At 25.7% G+C, this 20,722-nt stretch overlaps 10 protein-coding genes across 10 annotated transcripts; 8 read left to right on the forward strand and 2 right to left on the reverse strand. All coding sequences in view use genetic code 12, as the record gives it.

Moving 5' to 3' along the window:
• Positions 1–299: 299 nt before the first annotated feature.
• Positions 300–851, forward strand: KGF54_001454 (uncharacterized protein; the record flags this gene model as incomplete). The annotated part of the gene is made up of 1 exon (XM_051761825.1): positions 300–851. The coding sequence occupies one exon, from the start codon at positions 300–302 to the stop codon at positions 849–851; it is 552 nt and encodes a 183-aa protein (XP_051620992.1).
• A 676-nt stretch (positions 852–1,527) lies between these two features.
• KGF54_001455 (CFEM domain-containing protein) lies at positions 1,528–1,971 on the reverse strand (the record flags this gene model as incomplete). The annotated part of the gene is made up of 1 exon (XM_051761826.1): positions 1,528–1,971. One exon carries the CDS (start codon positions 1,969–1,971, stop codon positions 1,528–1,530), a length of 444 nt encoding a protein of 147 aa, XP_051620993.1.
• An 815-nt stretch (positions 1,972–2,786) lies between these two features.
• UBI3 (ubiquitin-ribosomal 40S subunit protein S31 fusion protein) lies at positions 2,787–3,242 on the forward strand (the record flags this gene model as incomplete). The annotated part of the gene is made up of 1 exon (XM_051761827.1): positions 2,787–3,242. The coding sequence occupies one exon, from the start codon at positions 2,787–2,789 to the stop codon at positions 3,240–3,242; it is 456 nt and encodes a 151-aa protein (XP_051620994.1).
• A 242-nt stretch (positions 3,243–3,484) lies between these two features.
• SEC10 (exocyst subunit) lies at positions 3,485–5,812 on the forward strand (the record flags this gene model as incomplete). Its single annotated transcript, XM_051761828.1, has 1 exon — positions 3,485–5,812. The coding sequence occupies one exon, from the start codon at positions 3,485–3,487 to the stop codon at positions 5,810–5,812; it is 2,328 nt and encodes a 775-aa protein (XP_051620995.1).
• Positions 5,813–6,071: 259 nt separating this feature from the next.
• KGF54_001458 (uncharacterized protein) lies at positions 6,072–7,022 on the forward strand (the record flags this gene model as incomplete). Its single annotated transcript, XM_051761829.1, has 1 exon — positions 6,072–7,022. The coding sequence occupies one exon, from the start codon at positions 6,072–6,074 to the stop codon at positions 7,020–7,022; it is 951 nt and encodes a 316-aa protein (XP_051620996.1).
• Positions 7,023–7,064: 42 nt separating this feature from the next.
• KGF54_001459 (cohesin-loading factor complex subunit) lies at positions 7,065–11,141 on the reverse strand (the record flags this gene model as incomplete). The annotated part of the gene is made up of 1 exon (XM_051761830.1): positions 7,065–11,141. The coding sequence occupies one exon, from the start codon at positions 11,139–11,141 to the stop codon at positions 7,065–7,067; it is 4,077 nt and encodes a 1,358-aa protein (XP_051620997.1).
• Positions 11,142–12,095: 954 nt separating this feature from the next.
• KGF54_001460 (uncharacterized protein) lies at positions 12,096–12,314 on the forward strand (the record flags this gene model as incomplete). Its single annotated transcript, XM_051761832.1, has 1 exon — positions 12,096–12,314. The coding sequence occupies one exon, from the start codon at positions 12,096–12,098 to the stop codon at positions 12,312–12,314; it is 219 nt and encodes a 72-aa protein (XP_051620998.1).
• A 607-nt stretch (positions 12,315–12,921) lies between these two features.
• Positions 12,922–16,218, forward strand: AMS1 (alpha-mannosidase; the record flags this gene model as incomplete). The annotated part of the gene is made up of 1 exon (XM_051761833.1): positions 12,922–16,218. The coding sequence occupies one exon, from the start codon at positions 12,922–12,924 to the stop codon at positions 16,216–16,218; it is 3,297 nt and encodes a 1,098-aa protein (XP_051620999.1).
• Positions 16,219–16,413: 195 nt separating this feature from the next.
• KGF54_001462 (uncharacterized protein) lies at positions 16,414–18,579 on the forward strand (the record flags this gene model as incomplete). The annotated part of the gene is made up of 1 exon (XM_051761834.1): positions 16,414–18,579. The coding sequence occupies one exon, from the start codon at positions 16,414–16,416 to the stop codon at positions 18,577–18,579; it is 2,166 nt and encodes a 721-aa protein (XP_051621000.1).
• A 145-nt stretch (positions 18,580–18,724) lies between these two features.
• KGF54_001463 (anaphase promoting complex subunit 5) lies at positions 18,725–20,689 on the forward strand (the record flags this gene model as incomplete). The annotated part of the gene is made up of 1 exon (XM_051761835.1): positions 18,725–20,689. One exon carries the CDS (start codon positions 18,725–18,727, stop codon positions 20,687–20,689), a length of 1,965 nt encoding a protein of 654 aa, XP_051621001.1.
• Positions 20,690–20,722: the final 33 nt, after the last annotated feature.

The raw sequence follows: 20,722 nt of genomic DNA on the forward strand, positions 1-20,722 counted from the left end.
TCAATCTCGTAAATTAATTTCTAAATATGCAGCTGAANAAAAAAAAAAAAAAAAAAAAAAAAAAAAAAAAAAAAAAAGAAATTTTAAAATTTAGAAAATAAAGAAAGAATTTTTTATTCTATAAAATTAAATTGATCATTTTTTATTTCATATTATAGATATCATTAGATAACAAAAGAAGTATAAATAAAGATTCAATTCCTATTCTCAATATTCTAATTTATCATTACACAAGATCAATTACGATTTGACATTTTATCATCAATTATTTTATATATAAGTAACAAAATTATTCAATTATGAAATTATTTCAATCTGATTATTTATTTCATTATCCATGGGATCAAGTAACAGCTGCAAATTGGCAAAAATATCCAAATGAATTATCAAGTCATGTTATATCTGTTGATATATTAGGTAGATCTATTATAAATAATCATATTTTAAGAACAGAAAGATTAATTGGTTGTAAACAATCTATTCCAAAATGGTTATCATTTATAGTTGGTGGTCAATCAATAAGTTATGTTAGAGAAGTTAGTGAAATTGATTTGAACAACAAAAGTTTAATTATGAAATCAATGAATTTAACAATGAATCATTTATTATTAGTTAAAGAAACTGTTATTTATAAACCAGATTTACAATTACCTGATTTACAAACTACTTTTAATCAATCAGCTGAAATTACTGCATTTGCTGGTGTTTCTAAAATTTGTGATAAATTAGAAGAATGGTCTATTGAAAGATTTGGTCAAAATGCTAAAAGTGGGAAATTAGCTTTTGAAAATGTTTTAAATCAATTAACTGAAAAATGGGAACAAACTGGTGTTTTCAAAGATTCAGATTAAAGTAATTGTTGGTTTAATTAATTAGCATCAAATATTTATATGGGAGTGGTTCTACAAATGATTGAACTCAATTGTTTCATTTATTCAGTCAATCAAATACTACATAAAGATTAAAGTCGTTTTTCCATCATTCATCATTTAGCATAAGTTTCAGGTTATTCAGTTCTAGTTTTTATTCATTTTTTCAATTAGCATAAATTTAAAATTTGGATGTTTTAGTTTTGTCTGTTTTTTATTCAATTCTTTAAAGGTTTTACATTATATAAAGATTTATTATAGATTATCATATATATATTCATTCTTGTATTTAGCAAAATTCAATACATATAACAATAAACTAGTAATTTAGTCATTGTAAATTAGTAAACGTTTGTATTTCATTTAAGGGACCTTGTCAAATATGTGATCAGATCAGAAAATAATCGAATATTCTGAAACAAATCTGCACACGATAATAAAATTTACACCCCACAATTTAATGGATTTTTTTTTTTTTTTAATTATTAATTGACGCAATGGCTGCAAATATTATATTTCCATTACAAAGCATTTGGTAGTACCTTAATCGCTAAAAATTTATGAAATTTGCAACCAAACTCAGAGTAATCAATCATTAAATCCAGCCAGTAATTAACTTGTTTATTCAGATTAAGCTATACACTGGAAGCAAAAATATTTATTGAGTAGCAGCAGCAACAGACAAGGTTGAAGAAACAGAAGGAGGAATCATCCAATAAGGATCCCAAACACCAGCACTTGAACAAATAGAAGTAGCTAAAGAAGTTGCAATTTTAACTTCATTACCTATACAATTAGAAGCAATACATTCACCAATTGGACCAGCAAAATTTGGCATAACACATAAACAACCAGTATCCCAATATGGACATGGAGTAACTTTGGTATCTTTTTTAACACATGGTTGAGCACATGATGGTAATTGATCATAAATTTTATCAGCAAATCCATTAATTGATGCTGTTTTAGCTACTGAGGGATATGTTGCCCATGGGTTGACTCCTGTTGATGATGGATTTGGTGGGGCAGTTACTGCTGGTGCTGGAGAAGCAGAAACGATTGAAATAACAGAAGCAATTGGAATTAAAATTGAAAATTTCATTGTCGATTTTTGAGTTTGATGGTTTAATATTAATCCAAGTACCCAAAATAGATAAAAAATTACAGATATTCAGCTCCATTTATAAATTGTGCCAAATTGATTTCAAAAACCCCGATTATGGAAAAGTACGATTGAGACTCAATAAACGCAGTACATCTTTCAACTTAAACAAACCAATGATCATTGATTACTGAAATGGAACTGAAACTCACACCAAAAAAGTTTGTAAATCGGTGAATTATAAAAGTTTCGCAACCATCAAATAATATATTAATGTACAAACCGGATTATTTTACGATACAAAGCCAAGCTTTATTCTCTTGATAAAGTTGTTACATAATAACAAATGTTGGAACTCGTTAAAATCCGGTACTTCATGTCTCTTTGATCTAAAGCATTTTAATGTAACCAAATTTGCAATCGTAATTAAACGCTTTTAAGCGGGTTTTAAAGTTGTCAAATTTTTAAATAGCCAATCAACAAAATACAACAAAAATTTAAATGAAAAATGAGAAATTCCATCTCCAATTAGCAGTACTTGTCCTAAAACCAAGTAAACAACTGCACTGAAGTTGAATCTAAGTGCCAATATGATTGACAAGATTTTGAGGTTATAACCCTAAATTATATTCTTGCACATGTCTTTATTTATTGTCAAATTTTAAAGTCAAATAATTTGTATCTCAGACATCCTACAGAAAAAAATCTTAATAATTTTTCATATTTGCCATTTTACGATTCTAATTTTTACATTTCTTCTTTTCACTACAAATTCAATTTGGTAAGAAAGAAGCAACTTTTGCAGACAAGCCAAGATGCAAATTTTCGTCAAAACCCTTACTGGGAAAACAATCACTTTAGAAGTTGAATCTTCAGATACTATTGATAATGTTAAATCAAAAATTCAAGATAAAGAAGGAATCCCACCAGATCAACAAAGATTAATTTTTGCTGGTAAACAATTAGAAGATGGTAGAACTTTATCAGATTATAACATTCAAAAAGAATCCACTTTACATTTAGTTTTAAGATTAAGAGGTGGTGGTAAAAAAAGAAAGAAGAAAGTTTATACTACTCCAAAAAAAATTAAACATAAACATAGAAAACATAAATTAGCCGTTTTAACTTACTATAAAGTTGATAATGAAGGTAATGTTGAAAGATTAAGAAGAGAATGTCCTGCTCCAACTTGTGGTGCTGGTATTTTCATGGCTAATATGAAAGATAGACAATATTGTGGTAAATGTCACTTAACCTTAAGAGCTAACTAAATGTTGTATATCAAATAGAATTTTTAATTAAATTTGTATAGTATTAATACATTCAACACTTGTTGACTCAAGCATATTAATTGTAGATTACTTCAAATTGATCTCTAGTTTATGGAAATATATCTCCTAAATATATCACGTGACGCAAATATAAAATTATACGAGAATATGGAAATACCGAAACATTATTTTGTAGCACATAAGCTAAATTAAACAATCAATTATAAGTACTAAATAATTCAATGAGTGGCGGGTCCTTCTCAATTTATGAATTAAACTCAGATATAAAAAAACTACTATCAGCAGATAATTTTTTGAATGGTTTATCAGTAAATGATTTTGTTGAAGAAATAAGTAAAGATCATATTTTAAAAGGTGCTGAAGTAAATAAATATGCATACCTTGATCCAAAACCTTATATTAGGTCTTTTGAAAGTACCATAAGAGAATTAAATCAATTGGATATTGAAGCGAATAAACAAAGAATTGAAGGTGAAAAACAAGTTGATACTTATGAACTAAAACATTCAAATAATGTTATAAAACTAAGTGAACTGATGGGTAATTTAGGTCACGAATTTAGTAACTTAGATGATAAAATCTCATTAGTTTCAAATAAAGTTAATCCGTTGGGAACTAAACTAAATAAGATATCAACATCAAGAGATAAGTCAAAAGAAACTATTTTTTTAATCAGAGCATACCATGGGTTTTATACAAAAGGTCAGTATCCACAATTAGAGACTTTAAAATCTAGTTCAAATCCTCAAGATAATATAGATTGTGCTAAATATATAAGACAATTACTTCATTTAGCTAAAAGAATAAGTGATGAATCGATACAGAAAACAATCAAGTGTCTACAAGATATAGAAGCATTTGGGAATAAAATGGAAGATGATTTGCTAAAAAAATTCGATATAGCAACTGGTGGGAATGATGAATCAGATTTTGATATAAAAGTTATGAACAAGATTGCAACAATTTTAAATGAATATAATGGAAATATAAATTTAATGGAAGCATTTGTAAGTAAAAATGAATTATCAATGGATAATGATGAAAATGAAACTACATTTAATGAAGAACAATGGAAAGAATGGGCTGATCCGAATTCAAATATAGAAATGGATGATAATTTTAAAGCATTTTTACAAAATTTAAAATTTGATATAAAATCAAAAGCAAGATTAAGTAAAAAAATATTTAATAATCCAGTTGTTTTGGTAACATTAATACAAAGAATTTATGATAGAGTTATAAAACAAAAAATTTCTGGATTATTACAATTTTCATTACAATTTAATTTATTAGCACATGTTAGAATACTTCATGAATTACATGATTTGGTTGGAGAATTCACAAATCAAATTAAAGATTATATGATCACTGAAGAATACGATTCAGATCAACATTTGCTGCAAACTTTGGACAATTCCTTTAATCAACTATTTGCGGAATATCTTGGAGATACTTATTTAACTAGGGAGAAGAAAAATCTAGAAGAAGTGGTGCATAGCATTTTAAATAAATTTGACGCCGAGTCATTCAATGATCAAACACACGAAAATGTTGGATTAGAAAGATCAGATACAACGAAATACACCAAAAAGGAATACGATCATACTACATTTGCAGCAGAAAGAAAAAGATTAGCCAAATTTACACAATATGTTAGAACCAAGATAAATGAAAGAACAGGTAACGAAAAAAATGTATCTAAATTAGAATTGGAAGAAGATGATTTAGCAGCTATTGATACAGTTGAAAAATTAATAAAAGCAGCAGCTGAATCTTTAAGTAGAGCACTTGAATTAAATCCAGATAGATCATCAGATCATTCTTTAGAAGTTTTAAATTTATTAGCTGCTAATTTTGCAAAACTTATTGTGCGTGAAGAACTTCAATTACAAAATCTTAATTTTTTTTGGAGTTTAACTTCAATTCATTTTAAAAAGGAAATTTTATTTTGTTTATCAACGTGTGCTAAAAAGATCATTTTTCCAAGTTTATCAAATGATCAAGTTGCTAAAAATAAAGCAAAATCAATGATTAATGAATTTGTTAAAATTCAAGAAAATAGTATAAATCAGTTAGTTGAAAAGTTAGTCAACTACTCATTACATCAATTACAAACATTACTTGGGAAACAAAAGAAAAAGGACTTTTTATGTGATACAATTGAAGAAGATACAGAAGCGTGTGAACTAATAAGTGAGTTTTTAAATGAAATGTATACAAATGTAAGCGTTGTATTAAGTGGTAAAAATTTAGAAAACACTTTGAATCTAATAGGTAATAAATTTTTACAATTACTTTTAGAACATTTCAAAAAATATCAAGTAAATTCAATAGGTGGTGTAGTATTAACAAAAGATGCAATTAGGTATCAAAATATAATAGATGAATGGGATATACCTGATTTATCTGAAAAATTTCAAATATTAAAAGAAATTGGTAATTTATTTACTGTTCAAGAAGAATTAATAAATTCTTTAATTACTGAAGGTCAACTATCTAAAATGAAACCTTATAATATAAGGCAATATTTGAATAAAAGGAAGCAATAATTTAAAATTTTTTAATAGATGATGAATATATTTATGATTTATAAATTTTCATATTTTAATTGATTTCAATTATCTCTTTAAATTTTTCATGAACGCTTTTTAACAAAAATTTAAGTTAGTCTTACACAAAATCAAAGAGTAAACAATCGTAAATATTATTTAAAACATGAAACATACATAACATCAACTTTAGATCATCAATACATCTTCTATTTTCAATTAGTCAACACCATCATTCCACATTTTATCAAAATCAACAATGATGCTACGGAAAGATAAAAATTCACCAAGAAAATTAAGATCAAGAGATGACAAACAACTAGAAGACAAGAACTTATTTAATTTTGATAATATAAATCATTATTTATATAGAGAAAAAGAAATACGAATCGATAATAATCCAGAAATTGATAAATTACCATTATATACCTATTATAAAGAAGAAAATAACGAAGAAATAAAACCAAAACTAATAGATCATGGAGACATCATCAAGATTAAAAGAAAAAAAATCATCATTGATCCTAATATCGAAGATCCTTTACCTGATTCCACTTACCAAATATTCCACCGTAAAATGAGAAAAGAAGAAGCACAAATGTTGAATGAAGAAAAAATCAAAAATTTAATGGAATTAGATAATTTTCAAAATTATCTTAAATTATTAAATCAATACGATTGGATAAGACATTTACCTTCAATAACTAAAATAAATGATTTAAAAAATTTAGAAGAAATGGAAATTAAAAAAAATTTAACTATTGATGAAATTGAAAAAATGTTGTATAAACAATCTATATGGAAGAAGAAAAAAGATGAATTTGCTAATAATGTTAGATTATATAATAATCAAGGTATACAATTTGAAATTATTGATGAAGAATATGATTTAAGTCAAGTACCTGATGATGAAGAAGATGAAGAAGATGAAGAATTGATGAATGAAGTAGCTGAAAATAATAACGGAGCTGAAAAATCAATTACTAAAAAAGTAGTTAAAAGAGTTAGAAAACCAAAAGCTAAAATAGAACCAAAAGTTGAAGAAGTAAAAGAAAAATTAGAAGATATTGATGGTACAATAAATATTGATATTTATGGATCATCAGATGATTTATTTGGTTCTGATTTCTTTGATGTAAAAGTTTCAGAAAAAGGATTTCAATTACCAATAAGTTGGAGAAGACAATACAATACATTTGGTACAATCTAATACAAAGTAATGCTAAATTGTTAATTATATATAACTAGTATCCTATTGATTGAAAATAGATTTATTAGCAGTTATAGCTGCTCTTTCTAAAGATTTAGGATCATCAACATTATCAAATATCCAACCAAAATGTAATTCAGGGGGTGCTTTTAAAATTTTTGGTGATTGCTCTAAATCTAATTCTAAATATCTTGCTGTGAATGCTTCAATATTTTCTAAACTTATATTATACATTGTAGTTAGATAATCATAAAATTCTAATAACAAATGTAATAATAACCCTTTGTAATGATCATCTGGTTTAACTCCGTTATCTTTTAAATCGCTAATGAATTCAGGTACAGTATATTGTAAAGTATTTTGTAATTGTTCTAATATAATGAAAATTTCTTCCAATGTTTTGAATTTAATTTTGTAGATTCTTTCAATTATGAAAACAATAAATAATAATTCATCTTTTGTAATTTGACTCTTATGTTTTATTGCAAATAATCTTGATATAGATGTAATAAATTTATTTCTTGAAGTTTTAGTTTTATTATTTTTAGCATAAAGTAACGATATGATATTATTTGCAATCAATTCATTTTCAAAAGCTAATTTTATACCAGCTATATGTTGAGTATCAACAAATGATTTATTTTTATCATAAAATTCCAGATATAATTCATGAGCTGATTGTTGAATCCTTAAAATTGCTGATCCATGTAATGCTATTATAATTTTGATCCCTTTCATTGGTATTATCAAACCTAATTTCAAAGATTTTCTAACAAATACAAATGCTAGTTCTGATAAATCTGTTGATGTAGCTTTTAAACTAAGTTCTGAAATTGTATTATAAAATCTATCAACTAATACACAACATGTATTATATCCAGAATCTTTATTTTTTTCAGGATTTTCATTTGAATTAAACTCAGTTGACTCGATTTTTTCACCATTATCATTTATAAACTCTGAAATTACCCTAATGATATTGAATTTTATTTCATCATCCAACCCAAGCCCATTTTCAATTATTCGTAGTATTGCATTATCAGTCATAAAAGTTGGATTATTTGAACATGCAAGTATAATATTTGTATAAGCATATTTTCTAAGCACCATTGGAAATTTATCAGAAGTGAATGCTATTATATATTTAACAAGAATTGACATAACTGTAGCGCAACTTTGAGGTACTATTCCTTCTTGAACAAATACGTGTCTAAATTTTTGAAGTTGAAAATATTTACCAAAACTTCCTAATATTTGTAGGTGTTTGAAAATCTTATCATAAGTCTTTTGATCATGAAATGTTCTTATATTTCTCATAGCTGAAATTACAGCAGATACACCTTTTAACTCAGTCGAACTTAATTTACCTAAATTCCATAAAGCTTGAGTAGCTAAAGAAATATCATGAGATTGGAAAAAAATGAGTTTATGATATAAGAAATTTTGAATATCCAATGATAACTCAGGACGTATGGCACTTAATTTTGAAGTTGATGATTTTAAAACCAAAAGTGCATTGGTATATGCCACAGTATTAATATAATTTGTATCCATATAAAAAGGTTTTAATGCGGATAATATATCTTGAGTTATAAGTTCTGGTTTTAGTTGAGTAATTATTGCTAGTGTAACAAATGCTCCATCAAGTTCTTCAATTTTATCGGAGCTTGCAATTAGATCAACTAGATCCGGAACCACTCTCTCTGGGATTTTTTCAAAATTATTTTCTAAAAATGGTTTCAACAAACTCTTACTGTCTTTTGCAACTCCTATCAAAAAATTGACTCCTTCTTTGTCTTTGAAAAAAATTTCCAATAATGCAGCAACAGCTTCATTTCTAACACCATCTTCTTCATCAGTTGTTCTTTCCAAAAATTTTAAACTTATTTTAACTTTTGCTAATGGTCCAACAAAATTAAAGTTTTCCATACAAGATTTTATTGCACTTTTTCTAACTGATAAACCAGGATCATCTAATGCAAGATATAATGGATTAATAACTTTTTCAGCATCATTTGGGTTCTTTTTAGCATACTTACCAAGGAAATCATTCATTGCCTCTCTAACTTTAATTGCTTGATCATGCATTCTATCGGTCAATTGTTTTAGAACCTCTGGAGTAGCCAACAATTCAGGAAAATCTTGTAAAAATATTTGTAGTCCCTTTATTGCTTTTGCCCTTATAATAGCTTTTGAATGACTTAATTTACGGATAATAAAACTATAAGATTTGGTAATTACTAGTTGAGAAAGTCTGCTAAAGATCATAGCTCTATAAGCTTCAATTGGTTCTTGAATTTTATTCTTTTTAAGCTCTTCTTCCATAATAATATTTGTAAGAATTTGAAGTCTCGTGTTTAAATATGTATATGCCACCTTAGTATCATCAAAACCTAAACAATTTCCTAAAATATTCTTTAATGCTTCTTCATTGAGGAACATATCCTTTTCATATTTTTGATTTAGAATTCTTTCACATATGTTAATCAAATGGTCTAATAATTGAAGTTCACCGGGAATTGATTCTTCTTTGTCCAGAGTTAGCATTAGTTTTTCAATTAGCGACCATAAAATGATATCTGCAACTGGCCATTCTGGGTATGGTAAAAGATTAAACAAATCATCAATTAACATTTCAAATCTGAGTTTATTTTCAGCTTGTTGTTCAGGTAATTTTTTAATAATTTCAGCACTTATTAATTCAGTTATATTTGTTGGATCGGGATCTAAACATGCAAAGTTATTTAAAATCATGGTAAACAATTGAATATTAAATCCTCTTTCGGTCTTGAATTTTCTTGCATGTTGACGTTTATATTCAAGTGAGGTAAAATCAACTAAAACATTCAGCACTAAATTTAGTCTTTGATCTTTATGATTTTTAAAGATATTTATTAAACAAGTTGCTGCATTTTGTTGAAGTATAGTTATTGGTAATTTTTCTAAGAACGCTTCAGATTCATTGAATTTCCCACTTAATGATATTGTTATACATAAAGCTTCTAATTTTGCTATACTTTCATCTTCAAAAGCAGTTTTTAATGAATCCAATTGTTTAAATCTATTACTTGATTCAATGACTAATTTTGTAATTGATTTTTCAGCAAATAAATCAGTAATTTCTTGAAATAATTTTTCTAATGGAACCAAAAAATTCTCATACATTAATTCTAAAGTTTTAACAATTATCAGAGTATATTTTCCAAATGACATTTTAATTTGTTTTCCAATTTGATATTTAATAATTATCATAAGTGCTTTAGAAGCAAAAGTTCCAATTAAAAAATCAGGTAATAAAGTATTAACATCATCAACAATTTTTAATGTTTGTTTTTTTTCAACAATTATACTTAAATTTTGATATAAAATTTCTTCAATTATAATTAAATCTGCTCTATCTTCATCTTGTAAAGTCTCTATTTTATTTAATGATTCACATAATCCTGCAGTTCTTTCCCATGTTAATTTATGACTATTTTGAATAAATTGTTTTAAATCTGAAACTCCAATAGTTGCTAATTTATCATCAGGATTTGGAGCCAGAGCATTAAATGAAGTCGACGGTAGATTTTGTTGAATTTCAATTGTTGCTTGTTGTTTTAATAATGCATCTCTATCAATTAAAGTTGAACTTTCTTTTTCAAATTTTGTAAAATATTTATAATTATGTTTTTTTAAATAAATATCATCATCAATTGGTATTTGACCTCTTACTGATATTCTTGAAGTTTGAATTTGTTCATCATCATCAGTATCAATAATTTTTTTTTTATTTATATTAATATTATTTAAAATTTCTAATTCAAAATTTGAATATTCTGGTGGTTGAAAATTATCATCTTTTATTGTTGGATAACTTTTAAATTTTATATTATCTAATTCATCATCTTCAAATTCTAATAATTCTTTTTGACATTCCAATTCAAACTGTTTTGATTCTAAAGTATTAAATTCATTTATATGAGTTGGTCTTAAAAAAGATGATTCATCAGTTATTGGAATAAACAGTGATAAATTAATTAATGGACTTAAATTTTGTTTTGGTATTAAATGTAATAATGGAGTTGTTGCTAAAACTTGTTTTAAAGAAGTGGGGTTTTGTGATGATGATGTAGACATTTATACATTTGGAATATAATTATAAGTTGTAGATAATATAGTTTATTATGAATTATTTTGAAATGAATTGATTGTTATTAAAATTTGGTTGTAAAAATTGAGATTTGTTTCATAATAATAAGAAATTAATTTTGATCATAAGTACAATTTATTAAAACTTAAAATTTAATTTTTGATTCCGTAAATTTCTTTATTGTCGTAACATACGTATAAAAGTCATTGAAGTTACAAGCTATTATTTAATTATAAATTTGTTTCGATATCTGAACAAGAGAAGTAGTAGAAAACATTAACTCAACTACAGAAAAGGTCATAAAATAGATTTAAATTCCATAAATTTATTACCTGGAAACTCATTGAAAGTAATATTTTTTTTTCCAAATTTTCAAATACTTTTACAGTTTTTGTTACTTACATTGCATAAAAATTTGCAACAATCCTAAACAAAATTTTGTAACATTTTAACAAAACGAAATCTTTTATATTGTCTATTAATTTAATAAATTTATTTAAACATTTATAGACATGATTCCAAATTAACATTACGGTCAGTCAATTACTTACAATATATAATAAGATACTTATTGATTGATTATACCAGCTTTAATAGGGAGACGGATTTAATTGATAAAACTCCATTTCCAAATGGAGATTATAATTTCTTATATATTACTTATATATTAGATAAGAAATTATTAGTGATAAAATTTGGTAGCGTAAATCTTATCAATTTAAAAATAGAGTAACACTAAAAACGGAATTCTTTATTTTGTGTGTGGTTACAATTTTATTTTAATAGCAATTGAATTTTGAAAGTTGAGGAATTATAAAATTAAATTAATTTGTCTTTAATTATTTTAGCTTGGATCAAATTATTTTAGAAATAGATCAATTCAAGTTCAGATTCATTTGTATATCAAATTAATTAGATCAAATATAAACAAATTTTTAAAAATGTCAGACGGTTATATTGTTACATTAAAAGATTCATGTTCAGATTCAACTGCTAATGAAATTAAACAAAAAATTGAAAGTGCTGGTGGTAAAATTAAAGATGAATTTTCATTAATTAAAGGTTTTTCAGTTTCATTACCATCTGATCATATTTCTACTTTAGAAAGTCATCCAGAAGTTGCAAATGTTGAAAAAGATGGAGAAGTTAAAACTCAATAAATTAAGTACAAATGAGAAGGGGATTAATCAATTTTAAATAAATCTTTTATTAATGAATAACACAGTACAATGTTTTTATAGAAATTCATATATTTATGTTACGAATAAACAATATTGACTTTCATCAATTTGTATAAGCTCGTTCAAAAACATTGATCTCTTATGACAACCTTCTTTATTTTAAAAATCAATAAATTGCCACTCCAATCAAAATCTAGTGGTTATGATTTAATATTGAAAACAATAGAATAGAATTGAATTTTTATTCGAAATTCATTTGATTAAGATTTAGGTCGAAATTTTGTGTAATTCCCCCTAATTTATTTAATGTTCCGTGATAACTATTATTAAATTAAATTATTTTTATTAACCCTTAATTTTTTATTTTTATTCAAATTTACAACCAGCTTTCATTACCAACAACAATCAATTATTTTATCATCAAATATATATATATATATACAAGTATTAAGAGATAGTTTATATCATTTATTAGACAGTATCATATTACTTAGCTTAGATTCATTTTAAAAATTTACCTTAAAAAGGTTAAAAATATAAAGTATATAAATCATAACCCCACAAAAATTATTAGAACTAAGTAAATATGGGATACGATAATTATAATCTTCAACCAAATTTTAAACCAATTGATCATTTATATGATGATAGATTAAGACAATTTACTAATACTGGAGGTCAATATTCAAATTTAAATTTACCAAAATTTTATGATATTAAAAGAAAAGAAATTGGTAATTTAAAATCTTGGAAAGTACCAGATGATAAAAATAGTAAAACTCAAAGACCTTTATTTCGTAATATTAAATTTGATGATATTAATTGGGAAAATATTAATTTAGGTTATAATTTTGGACCAAGTTGGAAAACTTTTTGGGTTAAATTTAATTTAGATATACCAGAAGATTGGTTAAAATATGAAGGATTAGAAATTGAATGGGATTCAAATTCTGAAGCTTTGATTTATAATTCAAAAGGTTTACCATTACAAGCATTTACTGGTGGTGGTGATCGTAATTTATTTGACATACCAAAAGAATATAGAAAATCTGGTGAACAAATTTTTTATATTGAAGTTGCTTGTAATGGAATGTTTGGTAATGGAGCAGAAGGTGAACCAGATCCAAATAGATTTTTCAAATTAAATAAAGCTCATTTAGTTGTACCAAATTTAGAAGCAAGAAGATTATTTTGGGATTTTTGGATTTTAAGTGATGCATCAAGAGAATTTCCTGGTGGTTATTGGCAAAAACATCAAGCTGCTGATTTATGTACAAAAATTATGAATACTTTTAATCCAGATGATATTAATTCAATAAAAGAATGTAGAAAATTAGCAACAAAAATATTAAGTGATAAAATCAATTCAGATGAAGTATTTGATGTTAATCCAAATCCAAATAAAAGAGTTGATGTTTTTGGGGTAGGTAATTGTCATATTGATACAGCATGGGAATGGCCATTTGCAGAAACCAAGAGAAAAATTGTTAGATCATGGACAACTCAATTAAAGATTGCTGATAAATATCCAGAATATGTATTTGTTGCTTCACAAATGCAACAATTTAAATGGTTAAAACAATCATATCCAGAAATTTTAGAAAAAATTAAAGAGAAATTTACAACTAATCAATTTATACCTTTGGGAGGTTCATGGGTTGAAAATGATACTAATTTACCAAATGGTGAATCATTAATTAGACAATTTGTATTAGGTCAAAGATATTTACAAGATGAATTTGGATTTAAATCAAATATTTATTGGTTACCTGATACTTTTGGTTATAGTTCACAAATTCCTCAAATTTGTCAATTATCTGGTATTGATAGGTTTTTAACTCAAAAATTATCATGGAATAATATTAATAATTTTCCTTTGTCAACTTTTAATTGGAAAGGTATTGATGGATCTCAAGTATTGGTTCATATGCCACCAGCAAATACTTATACAGCAGCTGCACATTTTGGTGACGTTTTAAGATCATCACGTCAACATAAAAATTTAAGAGATGTACCAACAGGATTATTATTATATGGACATGGTGATGGTGGTGGTGGACCAACTGAAGAAATGATCGAAAAATTAAGAAGATGTAGAGGTATAAGTAACGAAGTTGGATTAATGCCATCAGTTGAATTAGGAGTTAATATAGATGATTTTTATGATCATTTATTAGAAAATTCAAATCAAGGATCAACTTTACCAACATGGACAGGAGAAATTTATCTTGAATTTCATCGTGGTACTTATACTGTTCAAGCACAAATTAAAAAATTTATGAGATTAGGAGAAATTAAATTACATGATTTAGAATTAATTGCTGGTTTAGTAAGTTTGAAAAATAAAGATTATAAATATCCAGGTAAAGAAATTCAAGACTTGTGGGAAGATCTTTGTTTATGTCAATTTCATGATGTTTTACCAGGTAGTTGTATTGGTATGGTTTATTATGAAGAAGTTTATCCAATGTTGAGTGCATTATTGAAAAAGGCTGATAAATTAATTTTCAAAGCTCTTGAAGTTGCTGGTAAAAATAAAAAGGCATCAGTTGTTAATACATTGGCTTGGGATAGAAATAATGAGATTTTGAATATTCAAAAGGATGAATCACCAGAATTATTCCAATCTTTGAAAAAAGATGGTCATTCAGAACATGTACAAGATGAAATTAAAGTTTCAGTTGATCATGTTAGTGGAGAAACTAAATTCAATAAAAAAGTGAAATATCCAGCAACTGTTAAACAAGACAGTGATGGTTTCATCTTGTCAAATGAATTATTAGTTGCTAAAATCTCGCCATCTGGTATAATTACATCACTATATGATACAGTAGCAGATAGAGAAATTATAGATACAACTTCAACATCACAAACAAAACAATCAAATAAATATGTTGGAGGTAATCAATTACTTTTATTTGATGATGAACCATTAAATTTCCCAGCTTGGGATACCGAAATTTATTCATTGGAGAAGTTTAAATTATTAGATAAAGGAAAATCTAAAATATTATCTGATAATCCTTTAGAAGTTTCAATTCAAGTAACTCATGATATATCTCCAAATTCATCAATTGAAACTATAATTTCATTACCTGGTGTTAATTCAAATAATAATAATTTAATAAAATTCTCATCAACTGTTAATTGGCATGAAAATTATAAATTTTTAAAAGTTCAATTCCCAACTACAATAAATTCAGCATTAGAAGCAAATTATGAAACTCAATTTGGTATCACAAAAAGACCAACTCATTATAATACTACATGGGATGTTGCAAAATTTGAAGTTTGTCATCATAAATTTATGGATTTAAGTGAATATAACTACGGTGTTTCTATATTAAATAATGGTAAATATGGTGGATCAATTCATGGTAATTTAATTAGATTATCTTTGTTGAGAAGTGCAAAAGCTCCTGATAATAAAGCTGATATGGGTATTCAAAAATTTGAGTATGCTATATATTCTCATTCTGGTCCTTTAGGTGTTGATACTGTAAAAGCAGGTTGGAATTTTAATTATAAATTAATTCCAAAAGCTAGTGATACTTCATTTTTAAATGCTATTAAATTAGAAACTAATTCTTCATTAATTTTATCACATATCAAAAGAGGTGAAAATGATATTGATGTAAGTCAATATAAGACATTAACCAAGAAGGAAAAATCAATAGTTGTTAGAATTTATGAATCATTAGGTGGTTCAAGCAAAGGTAAATTAATAATTGATGAAAAATATTTCAAAGTTGATAAAATTTACAAGACTTGTGCTTTAGAAAGTAAAATTTTTGAAGAATTAAAATTGGATAAAGATGGTGCTGTTGATATTAAATTGAAAAGTTTTGAAATTGGAACTTATAAATTGATCTTGAAAGATTAACATAATAAATTTCTTTTATAGATAGTTTGTCTTTCTTTTGATTTGAGAAAATAGAAAAAATTAGTAAAAAATTGCGTTTTAAATTTTGAGTATTGGTATGAGTATTACACAAAATCATCGTTTCTCTTCTCTTTGAAAATATATTTTACGAAATACAAGAGATGCTTTAATTCACCAAGTTATTCACCTCAAATAATGTCAATCAATATTATTCTCGAGGACATTAAAGATTCACCATCATCAATAATTCCCATATTACAAACATTACACAATGACAAAACTTTACTAAATCAAATATCAAAACCAAATTTAAATCATTTAGTATCAAGAACATTACAATTATGTAGATCACCAATTATATACAATAAATGGTGTGGTATAAATTTAATAAAAATTATAAGTTCAAATTACGTGATTTTAGCAAACGAAGGATTAAATTTCATTACTATTTTAATTACCATTTTAGAATCATATAATTCTACAATTGATGTAATAATTTTAAAAAATTGTATTGAATGTTTAAATAAATTAATTAAATTAATTAGAGATAAACCAACATTAACTAGAGAAATACTTACACCAAAATTAAATCAAATTATTCAAATATATTTAAAAAATTTACATTTCCAACCTAATTTAATTATAAATTCGTTATATAATATAATCAAAAATCATCCAAATACATTCAGACCATTTGCGAATAAATTTAATGAAAAATTAAAACAATTATTAAATTCAGGATTTGGAGAGTATCCTTCAGATTTACAAAATTCAATATGCAAGACATTAGCCATATTACCAATTATTGAAAGAAATGAACCAGAAACTAAATGGTTAGATGATGTTAAACATATTATAATGGAGGTGAATGATATTTTAGAAGTTTATGAGGAATTTTTCAATTTTGATTCAGATTTAAAAAAATTGATACTGAAATTACCTAAAAGCACTAATGACAGTAAGATATTTGAAGATTTAAATATTGATTTAAATAAACCATCAACTATTTTAACAATAAGTTCAAGAATTGAAATCTTATTGAAATTATTAAGTCACTACTTAACTGAATCAATACCAAGTGTTAAAGTTCCCCTCGGTATGGTTTTAGTATTAACTGAAATTATCTTTTCCATAAATTCAAGATACTTATCTTTTAAAAACGATGTTAGAGATGAAGAAATTAAACAAATCATAAAGTTAACATTATCCCATAACTACCAAAACGCTATAAAATTATTGAACAAATTGCTAGTATTCAAAGGATCATTGGTATTACATTTACCTTCTATAATGTCAAACTTGGAGTTGATTATACCTCTCAAAAAGAAAAAGATTTCAAAACAAGATATATTGGAAAATGAACAATTATATTTAGATTTATTAAATTGTGCAAGTAATTATTTACAATTTGTAGGTACATCATCAGACAATTCATTGATAACTCCGTTAGTTGACGTTGCTTTAATATTAACAGAACCAAGATCAATACCAAATGATACTCCAACTTCAACCACCACCACAAACAAGAAAAAGAAGAAGAACATTTCATCAGCTCCATTATCCGACATTTTATCTCATGAACATTTATTCAATAACAAATGCTCAGAATCTTCTTTGGCTGTAATTAGAAATTTTTTCAATCAAGTTATACAAAAATTCGAATTATCACCAACTCAACATTACAAAATTTTGAAGTTTATACTTCAACAATGTATTGAAAAATCAAACTCTAATTTAGAAAAATCTATACCCGAATCATTACAACACTTATTAATCAACGCAGTCTTAAATCCAGGTTATGATAAAAATAATATTTTACCAATAGTTTCATCGATTTTATCAACTAATCAATTAATGACAGTTTTCAATAATCCAAGATTACCACCATTACCCAAATACATCACATCATCAATACCTGAAGATTTTGAAGAAGAAGAACAAGAAATTGAAGAATTACCTAAATTATCAGCTAAAGAAAATGCTATAAAACAATTATTAGAAGAACAAGCTCAACAAGAAAAAATTCAACAAGTAGTTGAAGATACAAATAAAAGATCTTTAATTGAAGTTGAAGAAGTTGAAGAGGACGCTAATGAGAAAAGAAGAAAATTATTCGATGCTAATTTTAAACCACAACAAGTTGAAACTGAGGAAATTGTCGTAGATCAAAAAATTGAAGAAATCATCGTAGATAAAAAGATTGAAGAGCCAGTTTTAGGTCAAGTAGTTGGTACTGTCAACACTGAAGTTGTTGAAAAAGATGTGGAAGAAGATCCAGAACTTGAGGGCTCAGATTTCGAAATGCCTGAATTAAATCTTGAAGCTGATACTGAAGACGAAGACGAAGAAGAAGAGGATTAAAATTGGTGTAAAATTTGTATAGATTATTTATCGAGTCCATCAATAAAATTGTAAACAAAAATTGAAATTGTGTTGCAAAAAAATTATGTAAATAAATCAGTTTCTCAAACATACAGAACAATTAATGAAACATCTCCTACTATAAATGACCAAAAATGATAAGAACTTCTGTTTGTTCAAAGACTTATCACCACTACAATTGATACTTTTAATCATAATTAAATTGTATTCGACAACATCATTACGACCAGAAATTTTAATACAATTAACAAAATTAATTGAAAACAAACAATCAATTACCGAGACAAATGAATTAAGAATAATAACTAACTTGAAAGAACTATGTGATTATTTCAATAATGAATATTTCACGTCACTACTAATTGATAAAGTTTGGGAGATTAATTCAATGGAGGATTTAGATAATTTAGTTAAATCAATCAGTGAATTAGTTATAATGAAACCATCATCAATTTCATCTACTCCAACATCTAAAAAATTTTTAAATAATTCATTATATGGAATATTCATAACTCAAGTCTGTACATACTTTGAAATACTAGAGTATCATGCAAGTCTTTGTTTGTATCAACTGTTTATTGAATTTAGAAAATCTACAAGAGATATAATTGATATTGAATCAAATGATACAAATCTAGAAGATGTATTAAATAATCAACTACAGAAAATGGGATTGAAAGATCAGGAATATACATCAAGGTCCAAAAATGATTTAGAAGATTTAATTAATAAGCAAATTTCAATTTTGGAACAATTTGGTACACCTACTCCAACATATATCAAAGAAACAATGAAATTAATGACATCCCCAGCAATAGTTGGATCAACCCAAAGCATGTCCTTCAACAACATCCCTAGTTATTCATACCTACGATACTTGGAAAACTTATCAGAGTCAAACTATAACGAATCAATTGACTCGCTACATCAATATTTCGATTATATGGTAAGTAATAATTCCAAATATTTTTATCATTTTGCATTAATTTCCAAGGCGTCATTACATCAATATTTTGGTGAAGATCAAAAAGCAATTAGTACTATTGAAGAAGCTATTAGTATTGCCAGGGAAAATAAAGATAATTCTACTTTAACTTATATTTTGAGCTGGTTTTATAATTTCATGCATAATAAACCTCATTTATGGAAACAACAAACTTTATTTAACAAAAGTAATGAAGATCAATTATTGGACTTTTTAATTAAAAAATCATCAACTATTAATACCCTGTTATATGCGATAAATTTGGGATTTGAAACATTACAAATGATGAATAATGGTCAACTGATTAGTTTATATACTGGGAACATGACAAAAACTTTATTTACGGCTGTTAATGATGTAAAACCTACATTTATACGATGTGCTGAAATGGCATCGATTGTATGGGATAGAGTTGGGGTAACAGTATTAAGTGATGTTTATAATGAATTAGCTATTGAATATTCCGAAAAATCATCTGACTCAATAAGATTGAAAGCAAAAAAATTATATCAGCAATTTTTAAGAGGTGATACAACCATCAATCTTGATAGCTTAATACTCAATGTATCTGATCATTCATTATACAATGCCATTCAAGTAAGAAGATTGATACTACAGATCCATCAATACCTCAATAGTAATCAAACAAGAAAAGCAAAAGAGATAATGGAATTCCTACTAGATAGCGAAATCAAGGATTTAGATTTAAAAAATGATATTTTGTTTCTTGATATAGAAATTGAAATGAGTATTGGGAATTATTCAAAAGCATTAGACAAAATAGTTTTATTTAAGAATTCAAATAATTATTTAACTATAAAATTAAGTATTTTAAAATGTCAAATTTTCAATAAATCAGGTAATACACATCGTTGTTTATCATTATTAATTCAATCTATTCAATTAAGTAAAAAATATGGATATAAATCATTGGAAATTGAAGCAACTTTATTATTCTTTGATACTTTGGAAAAATCAAATATGACTGATGAAATTAATAGATTAACAGATGATATCATACCAAATATTTATAGTTATGGTAATCAACACTACATCAAACAAGCATCAGAGATTCTAAATAAAAGTTTACATAATCAAAAATAATAAATCTAATAAGTAATAATGAATAATAATTTA

This window comes from Candida jiufengensis (assembly GCF_024610255.1).
Source record: "Candida jiufengensis strain CBS 10846 chromosome Unknown scaffold5, whole genome shotgun sequence".
NCBI lineage: Eukaryota > Fungi > Ascomycota > Pichiomycetes > Serinales > Debaryomycetaceae > Lodderomyces > Lodderomyces jiufengensis.